The sequence below is a fragment of the Oncorhynchus masou genome, chromosome 17 (assembly GCF_036934945.1).
Source record: "Oncorhynchus masou masou isolate Uvic2021 chromosome 17, UVic_Omas_1.1, whole genome shotgun sequence".
Classification (NCBI taxonomy): domain Eukaryota; kingdom Metazoa; phylum Chordata; class Actinopteri; order Salmoniformes; family Salmonidae; genus Oncorhynchus; species Oncorhynchus masou.
The window spans coordinates 30179949-30207743 of NC_088228.1; the positions used below are offsets into that span (position 1 = coordinate 30179949).

General features: G+C 42.7%; 1 protein-coding gene across 3 annotated transcripts; it reads right to left on the reverse strand.

Annotated features, from left to right (window-relative positions):
* Window positions 1–8068: 8068 nt before the first annotated feature.
* Window positions 8069–27616, reverse strand: rb1cc1 (RB1-inducible coiled-coil 1). 3 transcript variants are annotated; one of them, XM_064993000.1, is made up of 23 exons: window positions 27250–27616; window positions 25866–25998; window positions 25601–25727; window positions 25231–25401; window positions 24827–25029; window positions 24046–24451; window positions 23646–23816; window positions 23286–23470; window positions 21274–21460; window positions 20996–21077; window positions 20814–20878; window positions 20603–20706; window positions 19446–19578; window positions 17407–19331; window positions 15390–15582; window positions 13270–13378; window positions 12544–12859; window positions 11895–11949; window positions 11756–11803; window positions 9823–9881; window positions 9556–9683; window positions 9167–9237; window positions 8069–8989 (listed from the first exon to the last, which is right to left on the reverse strand). In XM_064993000.1, the coding sequence occupies exons 2-23, from the start codon at window positions 25934–25936 to the stop codon at window positions 8912–8914; spliced, it is 4887 nt and encodes a 1628-aa protein (XP_064849072.1). In that variant the 5' UTR covers window positions 25937–25998; window positions 27250–27616; the 3' UTR covers window positions 8069–8911. The 3 variants fall into 3 exon arrangements, with proteins under 3 accessions (XP_064849072.1, XP_064849070.1, XP_064849071.1); XM_064992998.1 differs by having other exon boundaries at window positions 9167–9255; XM_064992999.1 differs by lacking the exon at window positions 27250–27616 and adding an exon at window positions 26785–26821 and having other exon boundaries at window positions 9167–9255.
* Window positions 27617–27795: the final 179 nt, after the last annotated feature.

Genomic DNA, 27795 nt, shown 5'->3' on the forward strand with positions numbered 1-27795 from the left:
GCAGCTGGCTTTGACGCGTTACCTCTACAACTCCTTGTTTTTCTTTTTGGGGACACAGCCATGTTTGTACTGTAGTCTCTCTATGAGTTGTGGCAGTTGGGAAATAACAAACAAAAATAGGATGAATTATATCAGCACATTGATTTCCATAGCTACCTCTAGTTGTGTTCAGAAGCATTCCCGTTCTGAAATTGCACGTAGCTAGTTTTGCAAGGTTGTAATGTCACAAAAACATTTAAGGCTCTAAATTCAGAATTGATATATTTTCACTTCTTATAGTTTAGCTTCACAAATCGTGGACAGGTGGACCACACACATTTCTCATTTTGATCTTAACTAGCATGTCAGCACAACAACTTTTCCTATGTTTATTGTAAGTTGATTCATGTCTTGCTTAAGTTTTTGACTTTATACAATTCATACATTACTTTTGATGTCACTCCCCTACGTCTTACAAAAGGAATGCTGTATCAAAGATGGTGGATCTCTACTGGATTTCTAATGGGGCGCAATTCCAACTGAGACTTAACCTACAGTGTTGCCAGTGTTTATGTGAATTTATAAACTGGGTGGTTCCAGCCCAGAATGCTGATAGGCTGACAGCCGTGGTATATCAGACCGTACACCACGGGTATGACAAAACATTTATTTGTACTGCTCTAATTACATTGGTGACCAGTTTATAATAGCAATAAGGCACCTCGATGGTTGGTGGTATAAGGCCAGTATACCACGGCTAAGGTCTGTATCCAGGCAGGTCTGTATCCTCCGCATCATCAAGACAGTTGCTTTATGAGAAGGTGTTTTTTAATGTGTTAACCGTGGAAGGTGCTAAAGGTAGACTCAGCAATAGGGTGTAGATGCTGAAAGTAAACAGGCATATTGGGTCAAATTCCGCAAACAACTAAGAGCGTTGATGCGCCAGCCTCAACTTTTCCCCCGTTTTGGTGCCCTGGCTACCATGCTGTGAGCAGCGTGAAGCGAACCCATGCACATGCACAAATACTGTGTGTGTCTGTGAGAGTGAAGTCTAGCATCTCGCTCATCTCAATACAGTCTCTGCGGTGCTGCTCGTGTCAACTTCAACACCCTGACCTTGACTACCTGAAATTTTGACCTTTGACCCTAGATGTCATTTATTTTACCTCCTCTTTCATATGAGCCCATAAATTTTGTATGGAAAATGTTGGGGTCCCCATTTACCAAGGTATCGCCTCTCGAGGCGTGTACCCCTAAAATTTTACAATTCATCTTTTGTCGTAGGAGAAAAGTTTTTGTATTTTCTCGAGCCTAATTGGATTCCGAACTCATTTAGCTGAGTCTACCTTTAAACCCACAGTTAGTCCAGAGTTAGCCATTGTTATGTAAATGCCAGCTGAAAGGTACCGGTGACGTGGCCTTGGCCCCAAGTCAGAGCAGATCCACAGAGGCCATTGCCCACTGGGACACTGCAGCCATGCCGTGGAGCTGGGAAACACAAGCCACAGTGTGTTTCAACCTCATAAGCCTTTTTGGTAAATCTCTGGTGGAAATTCACCATAATAGTCTCCACCTACTACTGTGACTGGTTGGAGGGAACTTCCTCTGACCCTTTGATACCTCCGTCATAGAACACTCTGCAATCCTTATAGTTTATAGTTATGCATGTTCAAGACATGCGCTGGAACTTTGGCGACTACTTAGTATTTTCTAAACCTGCCACTTTGGGCTGGATGTGTCAATGTGTCGTTCATAAATACCTATTCTATGAGCGGAATTACTGTTTTACCTCAATTAGACACAAAATCAGTAGTTTGAAAGCCCCAGTTTCTCTGGAAACTGTCCCTACATGTATCCCACGTGGGCCACAGCCTCTTAGCAATTCGAATTCTAATCAATGAGCTTGAGTCCCTCGCCATTTTGAGTGACAGCTAGCAAGATGCACACACAGAAGAGCGAGAGAGAGCAATGGCATGGTGCATACACAGTTATAGCATTTGCACATCTGAATCTCTTGAAGGAATTAAGAGGTCATTATAAGTGCATGTGAAGGGGTTTCAGCCATTGGAAAGGCACTTTTTGCTACTTGTTAGGCAGTGTTTGAGGAAAAGGTCTAGTACTTATATTGACATCAGGTGCATAGTCTACAATAAATCGTTTGTAGACATCTTACCATAGATGACTGGTGGGCTACATTGTGATTCTAAATCCCCAGAATGGATTGACAACCTCCAGCTTCAGACTCTTGCTGTCATTATCTCAAACCTGGAACTGAATCACGTCCCTCTGTATTCACTTGTGAGATGGCAGTGGCTGTTGTGAAGTGAGTGGTGGTGAGAGATATGCATTATAGGAGGAAATTGTGAAGCCACATCTAGATTCCGGGTGTGATACAGTACATGTGGGAATGACTAACTCATTGCATCAGGCTGTTAGCTTTTGAAAAAAGAAAAAATAATAACATCTATGTGTTGTACTTTATCTTGTCAATCCGATGCCTGGAGAGGGAGAGGTGATTCAACTTGAATCAATCATTAATCAATATTGTACATGTTCATTAATTCACGGTAATCAATGCCTCTTTAAGATATCATGACGAGGACAATATTAAAATGATCAAACTGCTTAATTACTGTCATAATAAGCTATAATGGGTAATGTGTTCTATGGGCATGGAGAAGCTGATCACTCATGTTATTGTGGGAATCAATGGGATACTTCTACAGCTTTGGATGTGATGTGACATAGTGCCACTGATTAACCTGCCTACTTTGTCGAGAACGTAGAGTGCACATTTTCAATAATTTCATACAAAAGCATTCTAAACCATTTGGCAAATCTCAAATCTCCCTCCTGGATGAAAACGCAAACGAGGAGAGAGGGAAAAAACATCTCTCTGACGACGAGAACAGAAACAGCAAGAAGTTCTAACAAGGAAAAGCCTGCCAGGTGGCGATTGGCTGCACCAGCAGAACGCACAATCTGTCTGGCTTCTCCTTCCAAACCATTGACAGCTGCCGTCACCAGCCTTGTACACTCACACTCAGTATCTCCTCAGCCTCTCTACCCATCCCTCTTTAGTGTTTCCTGCTAACCCCAGAGACAGGGTCACCTGGCCCTCATGGATGGCCGTCTGGGGGCCCTGCTGGCCCCCTGGAGACCTGCCTGTGGTTGGGTGTGGGGCCCAATGTTGGGGCCATGACTCACAGAGGGCCTGGTCCTGCATGCCCATGTTATTATATATACAAAGCAAAAGGAGGCCTTTGATCTGCAAACATAGCTTATCCTCTAAAATTAAACACCTACAGACCAAATGAGATGCATGGTATAGTATAGATTGTTTGGTTGAATCCATGATTTAATTCAATTTCATCATGAAAACTGAATCCACAATTATCATAAATGTTTGTCCATTTTGTAAAAATGATAGAAACCCCCCAATGTAGAGTGCAAGCTTAGCCATAGAGAGCACACAGGCAAAAATATATATACCGTTTTCCAGAAAGCTAGCATTGCAACTGGGCCTAAAAATAAAACCTTGGCAAAGTTATTCTGATCTCTTATTGGTCCCATAGTTTGATTTCACATTTAGCATTTTGCATTCCCCTCCGCGTAAACATTTCATTCTTCTCCTCCTGCGGTACAATGAGACTTGAGTGACTTTGGCAGCAGATTTTGGATCGGTGCTCCTGAATCCACCAGTGTATGTTATCAGCAGGTAAACAAGCTTTCGAACAAAGCCATAATGGAACTGCAAGCGGCATAAAGAGGCTCATCTCAAAAGCTATACAACCCATCAAAGCTGGTGTCATTTCCTCAACACTGCCATAGTTTTGTACTGCAGCTGCAGCTGGAAAACGCATGGCTGTTAGTTACAGTTTAAATGACTATCTATTTTCAGACACTCCAAAAACTATTTGTATAGATTTTTTACTTGTCAGTTACTAAGCAGCCAGATTACCCCAATAAAACAACAGATATTTAATGTTTACTGGCTTCTTTGCTGTTTTGTTTCGGGGGAGGAGGAAATGGAAAAATGGTGTCATGCACTGAAATCAATGGGATTTAGTGTTGTGTGTGGTATTTGAATAATTATTCTCATTTGCAAATGGAATAGTTCACTCTATATTTGAGAGGATTACATACGATTCTGAACTGAATGTGGAAATTACTTAAAGAGCACGTCAAATGCATATAGTATACTTTTGTATACTTTCTGTTGCACTCAAGATAAGAAAGAAATCTCGTTAACCACAATGTTTACTTACCAAACTTTGCCTCATATTTGCCTTTAGGGCACAGCACAGCTACTCAACAATAAACCTACGCACTGTCTCTTCCTAGTGAGTGTAGGAGCCCCAAAACCCCTGATTTCCTATGGTGAGTTATCTCTATGGTAGTAATTACGTACAAAACTATGCCATCAGAAGTACATTTGCAGTAACAACACAGTAAGTAGCAGTGTTGAATGACAAAATATCCGTATTTATGTGAATATGTGTTACTAATAGTGACAGTGTTTTTTCTTCATATGTGCTGGGTAGAAAATGTACGATCCAGATATTGCTGCTTACACCCTCATATTTCTCGCTCATTTCATCAGGTATTAAATCTCTGGGTTTGTGCCTGTAGTCGAATGAAAGAAGGGACAATAAAGGAGAAGATAGGAGACATGCCTGTTTGATGATCATTCTGTTTAAGGTGAAGTTCTCTGCTTGGTCTCTCCAGTCTCTGACAGCAGATGTATAGCCTAATCTCTTTTCCTAACCCCATTCTTATATCATGAATAGGTGAAAATTTGATGGCATTAAGTCTATTTACTCCTTGGTTTGCAGTTTCAGCCTTCGCGATGCCACTGGTTCTTCTCCAACAGACCCTTCAGTTAGATGTTGAAAAAATAAGATTGCTATAATGCTTTCCCATTCATTTTCATTTAACCATTTTGAGTTCATGCATATATTTACTCAGTGAATAATACTTGTTTATTTGCTGCCCCTCTATCTAATTTATAGCATCAAAGAGGCAAGAAAATCACATTCAACTTATGTATGATCTTGAAATAGAGAGATGAGTAAACAAAGGTTAGAATCTAAGTCTAAATATGACATTCATTGTGCGTGCTCTCTTTCACTTCCTCTTGTTGATATGTCACTATAACTCTACAACATTAGAGTGTTTGAATCGCATCTGACGACACGTAACTAAAAGCCTGGAGGTAATAATTCTTCATATATGCCATTTCAAAGCAGGGGTAGTTGGTTATCCCTTGCATTTTACAGTTTGGAGTATCTTTGATGATTATTATTGTTCTTTCATACATGAGCAGTCAAGAGGAGATGCTTCTTTCATATCAACTTGTTGCGCTGATGATATTAAAGAGACCAATTCAATATGACAAGCTGCTACTGTGTTTTGCATAGGTAACATTCAGGGTATGACGCATCCAATCTCTAATATGACGTTTTAAAATGTTTTTTTTCTTGTATGTTTTTGGAAAAACAGGTTGTACATTTACTGCAGTTGTATAGTATTACAAATAACTCTCAAAGTTCCTGCATTGCAGTCATTTTCTCTTCATTCATATTGCTTTGGCCGACTAAATACTGTAGTAGACAACCACGGTCTCCTTCCAGCCTTCAAATGCCTCTCCACACAGAGAACAATCTGGTTTTCAGACAGAACACTTTCTTCCCTGCCAGCTACTTTGAGTTCCTCATTCGCCTTACAACTAATTGTGAGTAGTTTAATATTTTGTATGGTATAGCTCTATTCTGATGCATTTGGAGCAGCACAAGGTCTATTGACTTGAATAACGGATAGGCCTATTTGGGGTAATAGTTTAGCTGATGTGTTGAGACACATTTGAGAGAGGTATCAGTCAAACTGATACTGATGGAACTACACTGAACAAAAAACTAAACGCAACATGTAAAGTGTTGCTCCCATGTTTCATGAGCTGAAATAAAAGATCGCAGATTTTTTTTCCAAAAAACAAAATTATTATTTCTCTCAAATGTGTTTCCATCCCTGTTGTTGAGCATTTCTCCTTTGCCAAGATAATTCATCCACCTGACAGGTCTGGTGTAACCTACTTTTGTGCGCAAATGCTCACCCTTGATGGACACTGGCACGCTGTGATTCTACTGCACTGTTGGAGCTAAGAATACAAGCATTTCGTTACACCCGCAATAACATCTGCTAAACATGTGTATATGACCAATTAGAAATGGCAAAATGGTGTAGGCGAGCAGTTTTCTGATCTCAACATTGTGAACAGAGTGCCCCATGGTGGCGGTGGGGTTATAGTATGGGCAGGAATAAGCTACAGACAACACAATTGCATTTTAATCAATGGAAATTTGAATGCACAGAGATACCGTGACGAGAACCAAAGGCCAATTGTCGTGCCATTCATCCACCAGCATCATCTCATGTTTCAGCATGATAATGCATGGCCCCATGTCGCAAGGATCTGTACACAATTCCTGGAAGCTGAAAACAGCCCAGTTCTTCCATGGCCTGCATACTCAAACATGTCACCCATTGAGCATGTTTGGGATGCTCTGGATCAACGCCACGACCAACAGCCTGACCAACTCTATGCGAAGGAGATGTGTCACACTGCATGAGGCAAATGGTGGTCACACCAGATACTGACTGATTTGTGATCCACAAGGCAATTTTTGTAAAAAGGTATCTATAACCAACAGATGCATATCTGTATTCCTAGTCATGTGAAATCCCTAGATTAGGGCCTAATGGATTTATTTCAATTGACTGATTTCTTTATATGACCTGTAACTCAGTAAAATCTTTGAAGTTGTTGCATGCTGCATTCATATTTTTGTTTTTGTTCAGTGTAGTTTGAGTACAATCCTAAACCGCTGACCGTTAACATGGCAATGCTAAAATCCAATTGTGCCTGATGAGGGCGACTCCCAGCAGCTCCATGCTCAGAGGGGGGTCGTAAACATTTACACTAAGAGCCTATCCAGTGCACATGGTTGGTGTGTGCCAGGCCACCTCGGTATCATCAAATTATGTGTGTAGAGTCACATATTTTCTCATTCAAGCCCGTCCTGAATTTTTTTTGGTAGGAATCACACCATCAATTTATGAAGAAGCCGTCCAAATGTGACAACAGGCTTATGCTTAATGGAGAAAATAGAGATAAACATTGTTAAAACACCCCTAGACCCACATGGTTAGGGAGAGCTGCGATGCACCCTACTGTGATCTGGGAAAGTGATGTTGGTGTGCTTCCTCCTCCATGAGGGCCGCACCGTTCTTCCTGATTTGAAGCCTTTTTGAAGTCTGTTTCCTGCCATAGCATGCCAACACTACAACCACATTAGCTAATGCTTCCCACAAAAGGAAGAAATTCTAAATCAAATAAGAATTATTTCTTTATAGCTTGTGCGAACTTACATGGATTTCCAAACCAACGATTTCTGAAACAACTGCTATTATCAAAATGTTACATATTTTCTTTTGTCTATTTGTACATTTTCAATTGAGCATAATGGTTGGGGGGGGGGGACTACACCATTCCATTAAAATAAATCAATAGCAATAAAGAGCTTTTTTCTTCGGTCTCTTAACATTCAATGTTTTTGGTGTAGTACAATGAAAATCTCTAATTAAATGTTCTTAGATAGTGAGCATAGATATTGGCCTACTATATTTCTTAAGGAGCCAACAAGCCTGGTTTTTAAACAGGCAGGTGGTCACGGAGCGTATTGAATGACTTGATTGTCCTTGAACTACAGAAGCAGCATTTCCTCCTATGTCCTTAATTAACAGCATTCCAAAGCCAGGCTCGGCTCAGTGACATGATTTACATAAATTAGTGTCCACTGAAATCCCCATATGCAGGTCATTGAGGTATATTCAATATATGATACTCTCTCCAACGCTGCCCTTCAGAGGTGTTGCTCATCGTGTTAAATGAATGTCATATTTTTATGAAACATCTTTTTAAACATCTGTCCTGTCTTTACATCTTATATGTGTATATTTTGTAATGGGCAAGTATGTCAGTTGTGTACCTGCAATGTTGAAATAACTAAGTGCAGTAAAGTTATTTGGGATCAATCCTTTATTGTTTCAAAACTCTAAATTATTTTACAATACAGTCCTTTATTGTTACTTCCGTGATTTGAATGATGGGTAAATGTACAATGTCATCCAATCATGAAACACAGTCAAACAAGTATTCCTTTCTACATATCAATATTCTATGATAGCGGGAAGTTTTGCGCTGTTAGTTTTTTCTGTATTTATTTGATTTAATAGCACAATTCCTTCCCTTTTGAATGAACAAAAAGCATTGTTTTTGGAAAGTGCATTGTCAATGATTGCAATGATGACTGCTTTCGTCAGTCAGCCAAAATGTACATTTCAGTATTAACTGAGGGCCATACTGCGTCGTGAGTAACAAACGGCATTGACTACACTTCCAACTACAACATTTATCTGGATAAGTAAAACCAAAGAAAATATATCAATATGCATGCCATGAACATTCATCCATAAACATTTACAATAAATGTAGATTTTCATTTGAATTATATTGCTGATAATGATGAACTATTTTCCACAAAGAGGACAAATGCTGATAATGAATGAGAACTAAATATATAAACATTCAAATAGTTTTTGTTCAAATTAACACACGGGTATTAATGCTTTCTGCCAGTGTTTAGGGCCATGCCCGAATAAAGAAATAGCATTTGGTCCACAACAACAAATACTCTAGTTTAAAAAGAAAGACGGGGTTGATGAGATGTTGAACTGAAGGCCAAAATAATACCATGATTATGATCTTTCTTTTCATTTCCAAGTTGATAAGAGATCTATAAATGATGTATGATGTGAGTGTTTAAAACTTTATGCAATATAAATATACATTTCAGCTCATAACTTGGCTGTACTATACTTTCTTGTTCCACGGAACAGCTTTCACCCTGTAGAACTTGGTGCCCAAAGGAACTTTGAACCGGTTTTGAGCCTAAGATGGGAAACACACAACATACGTGCTCTTAGAAAGTCATCCTTTGATTGTTCATTACTTTATTTTATTTATTGATTATTTGACCTCCTTTAATGACCATCTATATTCAGAAAAGCTACTGTGCTCTACTACTAGACTATTACAATTCATTACCTATATACTACTACACTTTACCTTTTTCGCCTGGCAATATTCTTTCTCCATAACTTTTCCGAGAACCCACGGCCGTCTTGAGGCTCCTGATGCTGAAGTAAACATAGGATCTGTCAGTGATCGACACAATAAAACCAATGCTCAGTACACAAACTTTGACACGGGTTACTCAAAATCACTTATCTGTCCAAGTTAATAAATTCAACAGTATTTACAGCTTGTAAAGAGACACCTGCTTGTTTTTGCACATAACTTGCACTTCAAAACCACATTACACAATAACTTAGTATAATTGTCAATTATATACAACAAACGTTAAATTGTACATTTTTGTATATTATAACTTTATTCTATAATAACTTAATGCTTTTTAAGAATTGAGGCCTACAATTAAAAGGTGATTTTCTGACCTGGTTTGAGGTCCAGGGCCGTGAGGGACTCAGAGTGGAGGAAGTACAGGGTGGGACCCACGGTGAATAGCACATAGTTGTCATGCCTTTCATCGAGGATGATCAGAACTAAGTCGCCAACCTGGAAACTGAAACGGACACAGCAGTCAACCTTCACACAAAAATGGTGCTAGATTCTTACTTTGATTTGCTAGAGAAAACGTACAGCCACTGAGTCTATATACACTACACATCAGCACTTTTGTGTGTCAATCTTCGTATGCTTACTCTCGGATGGCAATTTTCTCAGAATGCCGTGACGACACCGAGGACATGCTTTGAGACATCTACAAAGAGAGAACGGTCATGGTTGTTAAGAGTGAGACGATAATCTTCTTGACACTGCTGGCCATGGATGCGTTCCTGGCCAAAATGTATACTGACTGATCTTTGCATAGCAGCCATCAATAGTACTGTATGTTGTGCGGCGTGAAATGCACTTGCTGGAACGGATACATTTTGGCATGCATTGTTATGCTTTTGTTTAGGTATGTGAGCAATAGTGCTGCAATATGTCAAACTGCCTGTATGATTGTTTTGATTCCCCTTTATCAGAAGGCTTTTGATAGAGGAAGTTACTGTTGCCGCTCAGAAAGCTCCTAGGTCTGCTGAACAGAGATTGAAGCATTGATGCTATTGCCATCTAGTGGTGGTGGGGTAAAATAGCTTGGGGTACACTGACAAAGCCTGTCAAAAGCTAAATGAATTATATCGGCCTATTCACCGAGTGTATAAAACATTAGGAACACCTTCCGAATACTGAGTTGCACCTCAGAACAGCAAATCAGAACAGCCTTGATTTGCAAGGGCATGGACTGTACAAGGTTTCGAAAGAGTTCCACAGGGATGCTAGGGACATGTTGACTCCAATGTTTCCCACAGTTGTGTCAAGTTGGCTGGTAGTGGAGCTTTAATCCAAATAGCTTGTTCCATCTCCTCCCACAGATACACAACTGAATTGAGATCTGGTGACTGGGCAGGCCACTGCAGGAAGCTGAATTCACTTTCATGTTCGCAGAACCATTACTGTACAATCCTAGCGTTATGGCATGGGGCATTATCCTGTTAAAAAATAAAACATTGGCAGCTCGATTCACTGCTGCCATGAAGGGATGCACATGATTAGCAATGATGTTCAGACTTCCTGTGGCTTTCAAACTTTTATCAAGGGGCCCAATGTGTGCCATGAAATCACACCATCACACACCCAACACCAGTCTGCAAAGTTGACACGCGGTATGATGGATGCATGTACTCGTGGTTTTCTCCATACCCTAGTCCTCCCATCAGCATGAAACAGCAGGAACGGGGACTCGTCAGACCATGTCTTTTCAATTCTCCACTGTTTTCGTTCCACCCACTGCAAACGCAGTTTTTAGTTTTTTTTGCTGAAAGAAGTGGAACTTTGTAAGGTCATCAGCTGACATACCCCATTCTTGTCAAGGCATGACAAGTTATGAATTATTTTATGGGTCTTTGTGGACCAATGTTGTACTGGACTGTCACTGGACTGTCACTGGACTAACTGTAGCCAGTCTGTTGCTCCGCACAATTCGTGTCAGCCTCCTTTTATTTTTTTATTTTACTAGGCAAGTCAGTTAAGAACAAATTCTTATTTTCAATGACGGCCTAGGAACAGTGGGTTAACTGCCTGTTCAAGGGCAGAACGACAGATTTTCTACCTTGTCAGCTCGGGGATTCGAACTTGCAACCTTCCGGTTACTAGTCCAATGCTCTAACCACTAGGCTACCCTGCCGCCCCTTTGTCCTCTTCCATCAATGACGGCTGGCCTCCGAATGGCACACAAACACAATCCATGTCTCAAGGCCTAAAAATCCTTCTTTAAAAATCAATCTCCTCTTCAACTACACTGATTGAAGTGGATTTAACAGGTGACCTTAATAAGGGTTCATAGGTTTCACCTGGATTCGCGTGGTCAGTCTGTCATGGAAAGAGCAGGTGTTCCTAATGTGTTATACACTCTGTGTATATCTAGAAGTAAACAATACACATGGTAACCAAGTGAAAAACAAATGCAAAAAAACACGTTCTTTTTTTGGGGGGGGGGGGGCTAGAATGGTTGGCTTAAACAATCACATGATATTAAAAATCAATATTTCCTCCTCCTCTAATCAGCCATCAAAGTCGACAAAAACCTACCAGTCTTTGACTGAGGCGCTTGTTTTCTTCTTCCTTCATGTGTAAAGTCTGAAATATGGCAGAAGATGTTACAGCTCAAGTCAAATTCTACAACAATCCAACCCCAACTTCATCAGGTTCCATTTAGATGTCTACTCACCCTCTCAAGTAACAGTATCCGCTGTTTCTCCTCCGACATCATCAGGATGTTATCGCTAAGAAAGAGACAAAGGGCCAATAATCAGACCAATTTGGCGACAGCTTTTAACACATTTGACAATCATTCAAACAAATAGTTACTCTGGAAAAAAAAAAAAATTGAACAAGCATGAATATGAATTTAAAGTGACTTTTGTTTGAGATGGCAATGATGATTGCTAGCCTGCATAACTGTTAGTTAACAGAAGAAAAAAACAATATAACTTACATTTCCCAATCCTAGCCTCCCTCGCTCTGTTATTTGTCCTCACTTTGTCCATCCTTGTCTGGCCATCTCAAACAAGCACTTTCAACATCCTTTTTTAATCTTTTACACATTTACAAACTGACAACATTCTTTGAAAGATGACAACTTATATTCATAATTTATCTTCATTATCCAATAAGGAGCACCTTCAAAGTCCTCACTGTCCTCAATTCCACCAAATATATCTCTATATCTCTATATATCTATATATATGTTTAAACAATATTTTGCCGAAGTATATCTGTCAAAGCTTATTTCTATAAAACGACAGATTGACTGTGATGGGGGGGGGGTTCTTCTGAATCACTGTTTATTGGACTGTTTGTGTTTTGGGGATGCTTACTGCACAGTCACCATGCTGGCCTCCACAGCCGAGTCCACTCTGTCGTCCTCTCTGGTGGCAGCCACAGAGGCCAGTCTGTCTGGGTCAGGGAAGAGCTCTGAGGAGCAGGCTCCGGCCCCAACCTCAGTCCCAGGTCCAGGACATGCTCCAGATCCAAGTCTGGCCCCGGCTCCAGTGGGCTCTAGAGCTAAGGGGTTAGGGCTGTAGTAGGCAGAGGACACCAGGGCTGTGCTGCGCAGCCGGTTCAGATCCTCCTCCAACTGCTTCTTCTCCTGCATGACGATGGCCCGGTCCTCAGACAGCATCTCTATCAGGCCTGAAGACACAAAATGAACATATCAGGATACATTTTTTTAATTTGACCTTTTATTTAACTCGGCAAGTCAGGTAAGAACAAATTCTTATTTTCAATGATGGCCTAGGAACAGTGTGTTAACTGCCTCGTTTTGGCGCAGAACGACAGATTTCTTACATTGCCAGCTCGGGGATCCGATCTGGCAACCTTTCGGTTACTAGACCAACGCTCAAACCACTAGGCTACCTGCCACCCCTAATGAATGAACTGCAGCACGGCTTACTTTCAATACAATCAACAAAATAACCTCTGAAAACAATAACAGCATAGAAAATGCTATCTAGTTCCAGCACATCCAGCCCATTAAGAGTTCAAAGGGCAGAAATCATTCTGTTCTCTCAGTGTCCTAGCTTTATGTGACTGTCGGGTACCTTTGTCCTTCTCCTGCTGCTGGGTAACCTTCCGCAGCTCCTCTGTGAGCTCACTGATGATCTGTTCCTTTTTCAGCTTCTCTCTCATCAGAACAGTGTTGAAGTTAGTCTGGGGGGGAGGGAGGAGGGGGACATGAAGCCTTTCAGACACCTAGGCAATAGAGCAGCAGTAAAACACAACGAGGCAGTCACAGAGGACAAAGAACTACCAGACAGGAGACAGGTGAGGCTGAGTGAGTCAATTGAGGGTTGAGCTCAGAACCACAGACGTCAATCAAGCCTGCTTGCTTTACCATAAGATCTTAGGCTTGGAGGACCACTGGGTTTTAGGCTGGTAGCAAAACCTATGATAATGCCAATTTATAGAAAAACGAACATTGCGTAGTAAATGTTTATACACTGCTCAAAAAAATAAAAGGGAACACTTAAACAACACAATGTAACTCCAAGTCAATCACACTTCTGTGAAATCAAACTGTCCACTTAGGAAGCAACACTGATTGACAATACATTTCACATGCTGTTGTGCAAATGGAATAGACAACAGGTGAAATTATAGGCAATTAGCAAGACACCCCCAACAAAGGAATGGTTCTGCAGGTGGTGACCACAGACCACTTCTCAGTTCCAATGCTTCCTGGCTGATGTTTTGGTCACTTTTGAATGCTGGCGGTGCTTTCACTCTAGTGGTAGCATGAGACGGAGTCTATAACCCACACAAGTGGCTCAGGTAGTGCAGCTCATCCAGGATAGCACATCAATGCGAGCTGTGGCAAGAAGGTTTGCTGTGTCTGTCAGCGTAGTGTCCAGAGCATGGAGGCGCTACCAGGAGACAGGCCAGTACATCAGGAGACGTGGAGGAGGCCGTAGGAGGGCAACAACCCAGCAGCAGGTTTGGCGGTGGGTCAGTCATGGGGTGGGGTGACATTTCTTTGGGGGGCTGTGCTCGCCAGAGGTAGCCTGACTGCCATTAGGTACCGAGATGAGATCCTCAGACCACTTGTGAGACCACATGCTGGTGCGGTTGGCCCTGGGTTCCTCCTAATGCAAGACAATGTTAGACCTCATGTGGCTGGAGTGTGTCAGCAGTTCCTGTAAGAGGAAGGCATTGATGCTATGGACTGGCCCACCCGTTCCCCAGACCTGAATCCAATTGAGCACATCTGGGACATCATGTCTCGCTTCATCCACCAACGCCACGTTGCACCACAGACTGTCAAGGAGTTGGCGGATGCTTTAGTCCAGGTCTGGGAGGAGATCCCTCGGGAGACCATCCGCCACCTCATCAGGAGCATGCCCAGACGTTGTAAAGAGGTCATACAGGCACGTGGAGGCCACACACACTACTGGGCCTCATTTTGACTTGTTTTAAGGACATTACATCAAAGTTGGATCAGCCTGTAGTGTGGTTTTCCATTTTAATTTTGAGTGTGACTCCAAATCCAGACCTCCATGGGTTGATAAATTTGATTTCCATTGATAATTTGTGTGATTTTGTTGTCAGCACATTCATCTATGTAAAGAAAAAAGTATTAAATAAGAATATTTCATTCATTCAGATCTAGGATGTGTTATTTTAGTGTTCCCTTTATTTTTTTGAGCAGTGTATTTGTGGTGCAGTTTTCAATTTGAGAGGCAAAACATTGTGTTCTAACGAACAACGTGGTTTAACCCCATTCCTCCAAGAGGGTCCCATAGCCACCTGTATCCTATTCCCATTTGGACTGCTCGCTAGCAAGACGAGGTCATGAGAACACTGTGTGCTATAATTATGACACACACAGTGCCTCACAGACCTGCTTTCATGTAGGGGCTGACTAAGGCTGCCTCATGGAGTATTTTTAGCATTTCAGGTGTTGGTCACTTGTAGTCAGTTTGCTTGCAGTTGCCAGTGAATCAAAATTAGACCTCCTCAGAAGAACGGTAACGGGACAAATGCTAAAAAGCTCAAACACTTAGCTAAAAGCTATAAAAGAAAATGTAGGAAAACGAACTACAGTACAAAGTATAGGAAGTACATTGCAGTGTATCTCGATATGGTGTTGCTCCTAGATTCAGTGCCGGTCAATACCGACAGAAGAACCCTCTGAATAGGAAGTGAGGACTATTCCAACACGGACCTGTTGTTCTGCGATGAGGGAGGTCTTGAGGTTCTGCATCTCCTCGTCCTTCCTCCTCTCCAGGAGCTCCAGCTGGGTGTGCAGGGAGGCCGTCTCCTGCTGCAGACGCTCCTGCAAGGCGGAGTCCAGGGAGAGAGGAGCTCCTGTTTCGGATCCCCGACTCTCTGTCTGCACCTTCGACAACCCCGCCTCTCTGTAGCACACACACACACACACACAGAGATAGAAAGAGACATAAGTAACAGAGACAAGTCACACACCGTAGACATCAGGTAGGTCAACAGGTCAAATTAAATACTCTTCACAAGTTAGTTTCGTGAGGAGTTCCTAGTGAGTTTTTGTCTCGTCTCAGTGCCCGTCAGTTTATGTTCCCTTTAAATATCCGATAGCCTGCAAGCTTGACAAAGCACGCAGTACATGTTATGGTTCCCTTAAGTGTTCACCTCTGGGCCTTAAACACAGCTATGTAACGCAAGAAAACAGGTATTTTCAGTGTATACTAAAGCTAATTGAAGTCTACACGGGTTTGTGTAATCTTAACTCAGCCGGGGTCTGAACTGACTGTTGAGTTAGAATACACAAGGGAACATTTCTAAATTTGATTGTGTATCAGTTTCCCCCCTTATGTTAGTCTCTAGCTAAGTCCCCATCCAATTGGCAACCAATTGTCAGGCAAATATTCCCAAATCTAGTGGGCAAAATCTAATTTGCAGCTGGGCTTGAATACTACATCATGGCCTCTCTCTTGCATTTCAAAGACGGTACAAAGATAATCCTTTGTATTATCTTTGACCAGATCTATTGTGTTATATTCTCCTACATTCATTTCACATTTCCACAAACTTCAAAGTGTTTCCTTTCAAATGGTACCAAGAATATGCATATCCTTGCTTCAGGGACTGAGTTACAGGCAGTTAGATCTGGGTATGTCATTTTAGGCACAAAAACTAACAAAAAAGGGGGGCGGATGCTAAAGGGGTTAAGTTTGAAGTACCAAATAAAAATCTAAAAGTTAAATGTGTTTCCATCGCATTTTAAACTCTACCGGTTGGTTTGTCGCAAAAAGCTTTTGCGTTAAATAGCAAATGTGCGTTAAATAGCAAATGTGCCTACTCTGGTCGCAGGTGCTGTGCGGGTAGGCTCGTCTACATGATGCGTTTACTATGGATATTTTTAGTTGACAAATGGCAGGAGCATCAAGTTCATCACCATACACTTTCACCACCCTGTGAAGTTCGTCATAACTTATTCCATCTGTAGCCTAATGAACTGCATTTCCCAAGTCGTAGTGGGAGGATCACACACCATATCATAGACCCTCCCAAGTTGACCTCGAGATGATGGTTACTATGTCAATATTTGCACATAAAGGCTTTTCCACTGCCATTTCTCGCATAATTAATTTGACAGACAAATAGATCCCATCATGTCGAACAAATAAATTATCTGTCGGCATTTATAAAATTGTACCGAAACTTCCTGTTTCCATCGCAGCTGATTTTTTTACATTTTTATATACAGTAGGACTTCACTCGCAAAAACAACTGTGGCTAGAAAACACGGTTAGTGACAGTCACTCAATTAGCCCATGTCAGCTAACATTTTGTAGATTGGTAAATTAGTCTAGCCAGCTATTTAAACTTGTAGTCATCATGGACGAATCATCGACCTCCAATGATTTGTTAGTCACTCTCAGATATCCTATATAAAAAAGTGTAAACATTTCTCTCCACCCTATGGCAAAATGTGTAGAATTACTGGAAATTAGCTGTAAAACAACACATTTTTTGCTCCAGCGTATGGGAAAATTTGTAGAATTGACTGAAATTATCTATACAATTGCTAAATCATCTCTCTCAGCCCAATGGCAAAATGTGTAGAATTTCAGCAAACTTGCAAAATTGTAGGGAACGAACTCTAAAACTAGTCATCTTGTTCATTACAAGGCTGATTAAATGTTTATTACAAATCACAGTTATAGGTTACCTGGTAACAGTGGTACATGCGTCTCTCTTACCTTTCTGAGGATTGTCTTTCCCGAAGCTCATTTTCAAGATGTCTAATTTTGTCTAGAAGTCTTTTCTCCATCTCCTCCTTTTGTTGCTCAAAGTCTTTGAAGGCATCTGGTACTGCAGCCTTCAAGGACTCCTCTTTCTCAAAACGTTCCTGGGCTGCTTGGGTGTCCTGCTCTAATCTTTTGGTGAGCAGATCATTTTCTGTCTGCAAATCGCAGATAACAGTCCTCAATTGTTGCTCCTGCTCCTCAAAACTCCTCTGCTGCACTTCCTTATCGTTGCGCAGTGCTGCCGTCTGCAGGTCGAGGTCTAGTTGGAGGTTCTGCAGCTGTTCTGCATGGCTCCTTCCTGCGTCCTGGGCCTGCTGCTGCAAGGCGGTCAGCTCGCTGCGGCGCTGGTTCCTCTCTTCCTCGTGCCTGCCCACCAGCTCCGAGATGCACTGGTCTTTCTCCATGCGCATCAGTGTCCGGAGCTCAGCCAGGCCCTTCTCGTACTCTTCGTTCTTAGCGTGCAGCTGCCCGTTGACCTGAACTAGCTGTTCGTTGAAGGACTGGGTCTCTGCCTCTACAGTAGCCTTCCTCACGTTGGCTTCCTGCTGCCCCTGCTTGGCCTCCTCGTAGAGAAGCCTCACAACTTCCATCTCTGACTCCTTCAGGGCCAGCTCCACCTCCAGCTTGCAGCGTAGGTCAGCCAGCTCGGTTGCCCGGGCCTCCAGATCCCTCAGCTGGCCGTCCCTCTCTGTCAGAGAGGCGGCGTGGCGGTCTGCGACCTCACTCAGCTTGACCCTGTTCACCATTGCCAGGCACTCCATTGCCTCCTGGTTCTCCCGGGCCAGGGTGTCTAGCTGGGCCTGATGCTGCTGCCTCATCCTCTCCTCCAGTTCCTGCAGGTGGACCTGCTCGGCCCCCTCCAGCTCCAGGCGGATCTTCTGCTGGCCGCGCTCAATCTCAATGTGGAGTGTCTCCAACTGGCTGTACAGGGAGTCTCTGGAAGCAGCCACAGTCAGCACCTCTTGGGCCTGATCGCTGATTTTGTGCTCCAGGACACTGAGGCTCTGAATGTGCCCGCTCTCCGCCTCGGTCCAGCACCGCCTCTCAGCCTCGAGCTGAGTCAGCTCCTTCTCCTTGCGCTCCAGCAGCCCCTCCAGCTCCAGCATGGCCCGCTGCACGTCTTTCACGATGTTCCGGTTGACCCGGTTCTCCTCCGTCAGGGTCTGAAGTTGCTTCTCGTGGTCCTGCTGCACAGAGAGGAGCTCGGCCTGGTGCTGCTCTCTCAGCTCCTCCTCCTCCCTCTTACGGATGGTGTCCACCATGTTGCGCACCTCAATGGTCATGGTCTTCAGGGCGAAGCCAAAGTCTCGCTGCTCCTTCAGCACCAGGCCTCTGAAGCGGTACAGGTCATCCTTGACGCTCCGCAAGTTGGCCTGGGACTCCTCGGCAGCAGAGCGGTATTTCTCGATGCTCAGATTCAGCGTAGCCACCTTGGAGTTTTCCCTCTCTAATGTGGTGGTGTCATGCATGCGCTTGCTGTCGATGGCGTTGATGACCGACGAGTACAGCGACTCCACCATCATCTCTGGGCTGGTGGGGTCGCTGATGGGGGTGGGCGAGTTTTCGATCACAAACTCGTTGACCGCCGACAAGAAGTCTGACTCGGGGCTCTCAGCCAGGGAGTCCAGGTCCAGGGAGCCGGCCTGCTGCAGGACGGGGTCCATGTTGGGGTGGCCAATTGTCTCGAAGTCAAAGGTTTGGGCATCGATGCTGTCCGGGGACAGGTCCTCCAGGGTGGTGGGGCCAGGGAGGGGCTGGCAGGGGGGCCCCGGGAGACTGAGAGAGGAGGGGGTCTTGGGGGAGGAAGTCCCTGGGGTGCTGTCGGACTGTGGGGTCACCGCTGCTGTGGATCTCTGAGCACTCTGGCTGCACGACCCCTGGAGGAACAGAAATAAGAAGGGGAGTGAGTGGAGAATATGCACTAAAAGGGACAGTGTTTACTGTGCTTTTAGATAGCTGCCATTCCATATTCCACTGTAATTTGTCATTACCCTTTGTTCGCTGAGTAAATCGGTGATAGTTTGAGACATCTCATCCACACTTGCAGCTTGAGAAGCAAGGACCAACTGTTGAAGCATCTCCAAATGCAGATGCAAAGGCTCAAAATCACACAGTGTTGGAACCCTGGGGGAAAGAAACATGGGACTAACTTTACTCCAATATGAAATGGACAGTCTCCCAGGGCTATTGCACTGAATATTGCAACAGAGAATACAGCCAAGTGTTCACAAGTAAACTAATCATACAGGTAGTAGGCCTGTAAGCAAGTAGGGATGAACACTGGAAATTATTATATTACTCAAATAATATCCTGACATTTTTTCAGATATCCGGATAGTAGAATTGCGAGAAACTATTTTTGGGCTATTGACTCATAACGAAGCAAATGCACATGGCAGAGGTAAACAGTGGACACGATGACATGGTATGACACCATGTCATCTTGTAACTGTACATCAAACGGTGATCATAAACGTTGACAATGTCCATGACATGAGTTTTGATATGAAAATACCAAGTGCACATTTGGACTCAGTGTTTGGCTTGCTTGTATGACATCAAAGCAGTATTTCCTATAATTCTCAATGTCTCATCTTTCAAAATATACAGTCCTCTTCATTTACAGCATTTCCAAACTCAAGACAACAAAACATTTGCTAAAGTTGCCCAATTAGCAGGAGGGATAGAGGCAACTTCTTGTCTCGCGAGGTGCTCAAGTTCAGAACGTCTGTCAGTCAAAGTCCATACAGCGCTGTGAAGTGCAGAGCTCTGACGTCATGTGACGCATGTTACTGTACAGCCAGAGTTCCAATTTAGGCGTTTATCAAAGTACAAATCTGCCATTTTCGATATGTATAGGGGTACGAGTGTAAAGGTTTAAAAGAAGTTTGTTTTATTAAATGTGCAATTTAAAATGTCATGGTATATCCTTGTCGGTAAAAATGTCACACGGATTATTTCATCTAGACAAAGTTTTGCGATGTTATAATAGGCCTACAGTCGTTTTCTCCAAAAAAAAAAAAAAAAAAAAAAAAACACTCGCTCAAGTAATTGAATACCAACGTCCGTTAGGATATTCGATTAACCGTGCCAAGTTACAAGACATGGTTATTTCTTTACTATGCACGTGAGGGGAACCACGGCCTACCTGAGGAAAGGCTGCACCTCTGTAGGACAACAGGTCTTTAAGTACTGCAGGTCACCAAGGGAAATATCGGGAAGCTCAAAGTCAAACTTTCTGGGCTTTCTTGTCTACACAATAAAAGAGACAACAAAATCAAGAGAGAAATGGGTTGGATTATAACATTTTGGAAATGAAATAGACGTTCACAGAACACGGTAAGTGACTGACTACTTACGCAAAATGAAGTGGGGGGCCATGAGTCAAGTCCTCTAAACAACCGATTTCGGAGAAAACATTTCCCTGCAAAGAGGATCACAAAGCTCAGCTGTTGGGTTTGAATTAATGGATGTTCATTTCAGAGGGGATACTCGTAAAAAAAAAAAAATCACCAAATAGGACTTTTGAAATGGAACTTACTGAACAACTTGCCAAACGTTTCCCTTTTATACTTCTCGGTCTCATAGAGACGCTTTCCATCCTTCACGAGAGCACAGGCCCACTGAGAAGAGAGATAACAGAAGAGCACAATTTACACCGTTTTTCATCCAATTGTTTGAGTTCCTAGCATATCTATAGGCCTGGCCGGAGGTTGAAGCTCGTGTTACAGTAGGTCTGCAAGTAGGGACTGAAGAGAGACGTGGGCTGGCCTTGGGTTTTGAAAAGGGTTCGTGAGTGGGTCCTGTGCTCTGACTGACCTCTCTGTAGTGGCCGATGAAGAGCTTCCTGCGAACCACCTCCACCACGGCCAGGCAGTACATCTGAGGCACGGTGCTGAGGGCGTCCACCACACGGACTCTCTCCATCAGCTCGGTCAGCAGCCTCAGCAGGGCCTGCAGCTTCTCCCCATCCTGGTCCGCGTGCAGCATCACGTAGCAGCACCATCTACATTCACAATGGTTAGGGTCAGTGTTAGCTTGGCTTGCATATACAGTGCCTTGCGAAAGTATTCGGCCCCCTTGAACTTTGCGACCTTTTGCCACATTTCAGGCTTCAAACATAAAGATATAAAACTGTATTTTTTTGTGAAGAATCAACAACAAGTGGGACACAATCATGAAGTGGAACGACATTTATTGGATATTTCAAACTTTTTTAACAAATCAAAAACTGAAAAATTGGACGTGCAAAATTATTCAGACCCTTAAGTTAATACTTTGTAGCGCCACCTTTTGCAGCGATTACAGCTGTAAGTCGCTTGGGGTATGTCTCTATCAGTTTTGCACATCGAGAGACTGACATTTTTTCCCATTCCTCCTTGCAAAACAGCTCGAGCTCAGTGAGGTTGGATGGAGAGCATTTGTGGACAGCAGTTTTCAGTTCTTTCCACAGATTCTCGATTGGATTCAGGTCTGGACTTTGACTTGGCCATTCTAACACCTGGATATGTTTATTTTTGAACCATTCCATTGTAGATTTTGCTTTATGTTTTGGATCATTGTCTTGTTGGAAGACAAATCTCCGTCCCAGTCTCAGGTCTTTTGCAGACTCCATCAGGTTCTATTCCAGAATGGTCCTGTATTTGGCTCCATCCATCTTCCCATCAATTTTAACCAACTTCCCTGTCCCTGCTGAAGAAAAGCAGGCCCAAACCATGATGCTGCCACCACCATGTTTGACAGTGGGGATGGTGTGGTCAGGGTGATGAGCTGTGTTGCTTTTATGCCAAACATAACGTTTTGCATTGTTGCCAAAAAGTTCAATTTTGGTTTCATCTGACCAGAGCACCTTCTTCCACATGTTTGGTGTGTCTCCCAGGTGGCTTGTGGCAAACTTTAAACGACACTTTTTATGGATATCTTTAAGAAATGGCTTTCTTCTTGCCACTCTTCCATAAAGGCCAGATTTGTGCAATATACGACTGATTGTTGTCCTATGGACAGAGTCTCCCACCTCAGCTGTAGATCTCTGCAGTTCATCCAGAGTGATCATGTGCCTCTTGGCTGCATCTCTGATCAGTCTTCTCCTTGTATGAGCTGAAAGTTTAGAGGGACGGCCAGGTCTTGGTAGATTTGGAGTGGTCCGATACTCCTTCCATTTCAATATTATCGCTTGCACAGTGCTCCTTGGGATGTTTAAATCTTGGGAAATCTTTTTGTATCCAAATCTGGCTTTAAACTTCTTCACAACAGTATCTCGGAGCTGCCTGGTGTGTTCCTTCTTCTTCATGATGCTCTCTGCGCTTTTAACGGACCTCTGAGACTATCACAGTGCAGGTGCATTTATACGGAGACTTGATTACACACAGGTGGATTGTATTTATCATCATTAGTCATTTAGGTCAACATTGGATCATTCAGAGATCCTCACTGAACTTCTGGAGAGAGTTTGCTGCACTGAAAGTAAAGGGGCTGAATAATTTTGCACGCCCAATTTTTCAGTTTTTGATTTGTTTAAAAAGTTTGAAATATCCAATAAATGTCGTTCCACTTCATGATTGTGTCCCACTTGTTGTTGATTCTTCACAAAAAAATACAGTTTTATATCTTTATGTTTGAAGCCTGAAATGTGGCAGAAGGTCGCAAAGTTCAAGGGGGCCGAATACTTTCGCAAGGCACTGTATAGAAAAGTGATTTACATGGCTTGCACATGACCACTTATGGTGAATTTATTGGAGTGATTTTGGTTTGCCGCATTGCCCAAAAGGAATAAAGATGCACCAAAAGAGAGACAGAAAAAATAAATGAGAGGAATTAACAGGATGCCTCACTTGAGACGAACTTGTAGGTTGTTCGCCAGCTCCTGTTTGGCAGTGGTGCACTTCTGTTTGATGTCCAGCAGCTTCCTGTGGTTGGTCAGCATGATCATCAGCTGATTGGCGTGACTGAGACACAGGTCAGGCAGCACGGACGTATCCTTCAGGTTCTCAGCACGCTTCTGATTGGCCAGAAAGCCCTAACAGCCAACAGATAGACAAGTGACTTTAGTTTTATATATTTCATTCACAAGTTTTCAGCTGGATTGCATTATACAGTACATCATACAGTATGTGAATGAATAGGCACATTTTATAGAGTGCGTTATTCACCATTGATATTACATCATTTAGATCACACCTTATTTTGCCTACCTGAGCAAGTTCCTTCTGTTCATTGACCAACTTTTTACAGCTCGCTATCATTTGGTCTAGAGCGTATAGCCTGTCCTCAAGTCCTTTGATGGCTTTCATGTTCTGATTATCCAGTTTGGCAATCGTGTCTCGACATTCCGCTAAGAATGGTTGAATGACCCGTGGGTCGAGCTGAAATAGAAAGGACATTTACATTATGGTTCCATTTTGTCTGTGTTTCTTTGCATTTTACAACCAAGACACATCACTGAATAGACTCTCATAAATGAATTTACACCCAATGTTGATTGATTTAGTAGTCATGGCAAGGCCACTCCACTGACAGAGACCAATTCAGCCACACAGAAACAAAGACAAACATAACAGAAAAGACAGACAGAAACATACAACAGCGACTCACCCTATTGATGGAGTCAAAGCATTTCCTCACGACTGATTCCACGTCATTGGGCCGGTCTTGAACATTAATCCAGTCCAGCAGTGTGACGTTGAAGGACAGGGGGTTGGCCCTCTCTGGAGAGTCTGCCTCTTGCAGGGCTGCCCTCAGCCCACTACTGTCCGTCATCTCACTGCTTTCCTGGGTTTCGGCGGTGTCGGGCGAGTCCCCCGCCCCCGGAGCAGAGAACGATGCAGGTAGCTTGGTGGGGGAGGGGCAGAGCACCGAGTCGGTGGACTTCTCCTCCTCGGTCTCGTCAGAGTACTTGTTTGGAGTGGAGCAGGACTTCTCTATGCATTCTTTGTAGCTGTGGCGGGTCAGACACTCCAGCAGGGGGATATTGGCCATGACTGAAACTGCTGTCCCCAGTCTAAAAAAGTACATGTCAAATGTCAGTTCACACCCATAGAATTTAGATCTTTGGATACAGGTCACAAGTGGCACGGTCTTTGGATACAGATTAATTAAGGCAAGTGTGGCACAGCAGAGAGAGACATGGGAAACGTAATTAGCTGATGATTCCACACGTGCCAGTGTGGTATGCCACACACCTGCAAAAATCTCTAACCTGAAAAGGCATATTCTCTGAGAGAAATATGTATTTAACCTGAATAATTAATTGAAATTTAACCTATTGACTATACTGTCACAGCAGGGCAATCCTTCCATATATTTGTTTCATTCATACCCCAACCACCCCTTTCAAATTGCATTGAACTTAATATTTATGCAGGGGGTCACTTACTTTGTCAGTTTCAATTTGATATCCTCAAATTCTTGTTGATAATTAATGTACGCCGTGTCAAATTTCCACAGTAGCTTCTGATAAGACAGGGTGCAGTCATCCAGGTTTGCCATGATAGCAGCCCAACCTTGGTGTTGGAGGTGTTCATCGTGAACCAGTCGTTCGCAGAAAGAGCAAAGTTTCTTGGCGACTTCAAACATTTCCTGGAGAAGCAAAAGAAAGCTTGAACACACTAGGAATTACAAAACAATCATAAGTTCCATTAGCTTTCCTTACTCAAATACAGAGAAGATTACATTTTCATATCGGATTTTAATGTTGTAGCATGGTGAAACAAGGGACAGCAACATTGGTGGCTTATTTTGAGAAAGTAGTATCTGCGCCAGAACAAACAAAACATTTACCACAGCAAGTTGTGTTCGTGAGGCAACGGTGTGAAAGACTGCTGGCATCATTAGTGACTCCTCCACCTTGAGCTCCATCTCATTCTCAATAGAGAATGTGGTTTTAGGGATCGTCGGAGCCCGGTCACACAAAATCATCTCTTTGTTGAACAGGAATATGGGGTTGGTGTCCTGGGCAAAAAAAAGCACAATCTGTCAAGACACTTGAACTGAACACGTCTGGAATAATAACGTTTTCTTTAATTCAACATATTGCACAGCGGCTTCAGAAAACTGTCACCAAATTTTGTTTACATCAAAACTAGCTCCTTTATGCAACATAATCGTTATAAAAAAACAAAAACAATGATTCCAAATGGTGCAAACTTACAGTGCCGGCACTGTAGCTGCAGACTCTCCTCTCTGCAACCATACACTCCCCTCCATTGACAACCAGAACTTGATGCTGGGTTGCAATCTTGTATTTGACCTGGATGGCATGTTTGAGGTCCAACACTCTGCAAGACATGTAAGGCCATATGATCAAATTCAGACAACTTTTTGATTTAAGCATACATTACATTTTCTGTTATGACTGAGAAATTGAACATGGATGTAGGTCATCTGAAAGATTAAAAAAAAAAAATGTATCTTACGTTTGGACAGCGAGCTCTGTGTCAAATGCCAGAGTGCTTCCATTGTTGACCTGGAACACATACAACTTCATGTCGAATCCTCCAGCGATCGTCACACTCCTTTATCTTGATCATTTAGTCATTCAACACCACCCTGTGTAAGACAAAAAAAGGTCCAATAAGTATTGGTTGCGACTGTACACTATTCCTTACTGGAAGCTACAAGGTCCACCAAATACACATAAACTACATAACGTTAGTTGGCCTGTATCACATAAGGCTTATCCAAAACATAAATGAAATACAAACAAAAGACTTTACAAAAGACTTTGGAATAATTTGCCATTTACCTCACTAACATGTAACTTCTAGCTACATGAGATTGCATACACGTGTTTTAGCAATGCATTTCGATATTTTCAAAGGTGAGAAGTGAAAAGCAGCCACAGACGTGGGGCTTCTAGCCTAAACTTGTTACTTGAACTCGACCATATACGTTTTGCTCGTTGTAACATGAATATATAGACGTTGCTGCTTTGCCCAGCAAAATTTCTATCAGGAGAAATGTTAATGGACACACTCACTATATTATATAGGCAGTCAAGTGCTGTAGCTAACGTTACAGGCTGAGTCATGTTGGCTATTAAATTAGCTAGGTTAGGTAACAAGCTAGCAAAAGCTAACATCGGCGAACTAGCATTCTAAGTTGGCTATTCACGTTGTAAACAAGATAACGCCTGTCTCACCTTGAAACTTGGCTAGACACTATCACAAACAATGGCTAGTTGACGGCTAAATTATATAACTTAATGGCATTCTGCTGGGGTTTGGTCGGCCCCAACACAACACACGTAAAAGTATTGGGGAAATACGCCCTGGGTTAATGAATGCGCTGTAGCAATCTAACGTTCGTTGGCTAGTTACCGAATGTGGCAAGTACCTGCGGGGAAAGCTATGGCTCTCCGACGATCAGCTACGAGGCCTTGCTTGACACTGTCGGTGGCGTGAAAGGTTTAGTTCGTTAGTACTTTATGCGCTTGCGTAACTTAACAGACCATTAGCTAGCTCGAAGCTAGCTAGCTAACGTTAGCTAGATGGACAAAGGAAAGACGACAAAGGGACATGCAAATATAACATACATTGATTACTATCGACATAACTAGCTGATTAACGAATTAACTAATACATGTCTAGTTTAAATCATTTAGTTTCCTCTGACTGTTTTAATAGCTGGCTAGATTAACGCAGTTTCTCATCAACATCAACTTAGGTAACGTTAGCTAACATTGGCTAACTAGCCATATCTTTCTTTTAAGTTTACACCCATGACAGTGAAGCGGTCGGTATTTGCAAAAATGTAGTTTTATATGACTGACATGTCTAGCAATGAGAAACCTATTCTTACCGTTGCTGTTTACTCCAATCCTTTCCCCCGCCTTGGCGATCTAGCTGGCTAACTTGGTTTAGCTTGAATGGCATAGCGCTAACGCTAGCTAGTTTTAGAAAACTAGCCGAAAATGTTGTTAGTTAGCTATGAGGTATGATTATCTAGTCTTTAATGTAGCTGACTCAATCTTAGTTTTTACGGTCGATTCATATTGCTATCTACACATTTTTATGGTTTCTCATTTCGCTTGTCACTGATCTATTTTCTTCGCCATGGGTTGTGTAACACCAGCTAATGTTTATTTCAAGTAGCTAGCAAGCTAACACCCTATTCTGCAGCTGGCTGTGTTTTGTTGTTGTGCTCATCGTCACTGCACAGCGAGGTGCATTCTGGGAGAAGAACAAGTAATGGCTGTGTTTTGGTGCAACATGAAAGGGGTGTGGTTTGTCCAATTGCAGGAGAGAAGGGCCCATAATAGTACAAAGGAATACAATAGTATCTTATAAATTAATTAATTATTAATTAACCCACCAAATTGATCATCCAACGACAAACATTTCTCTA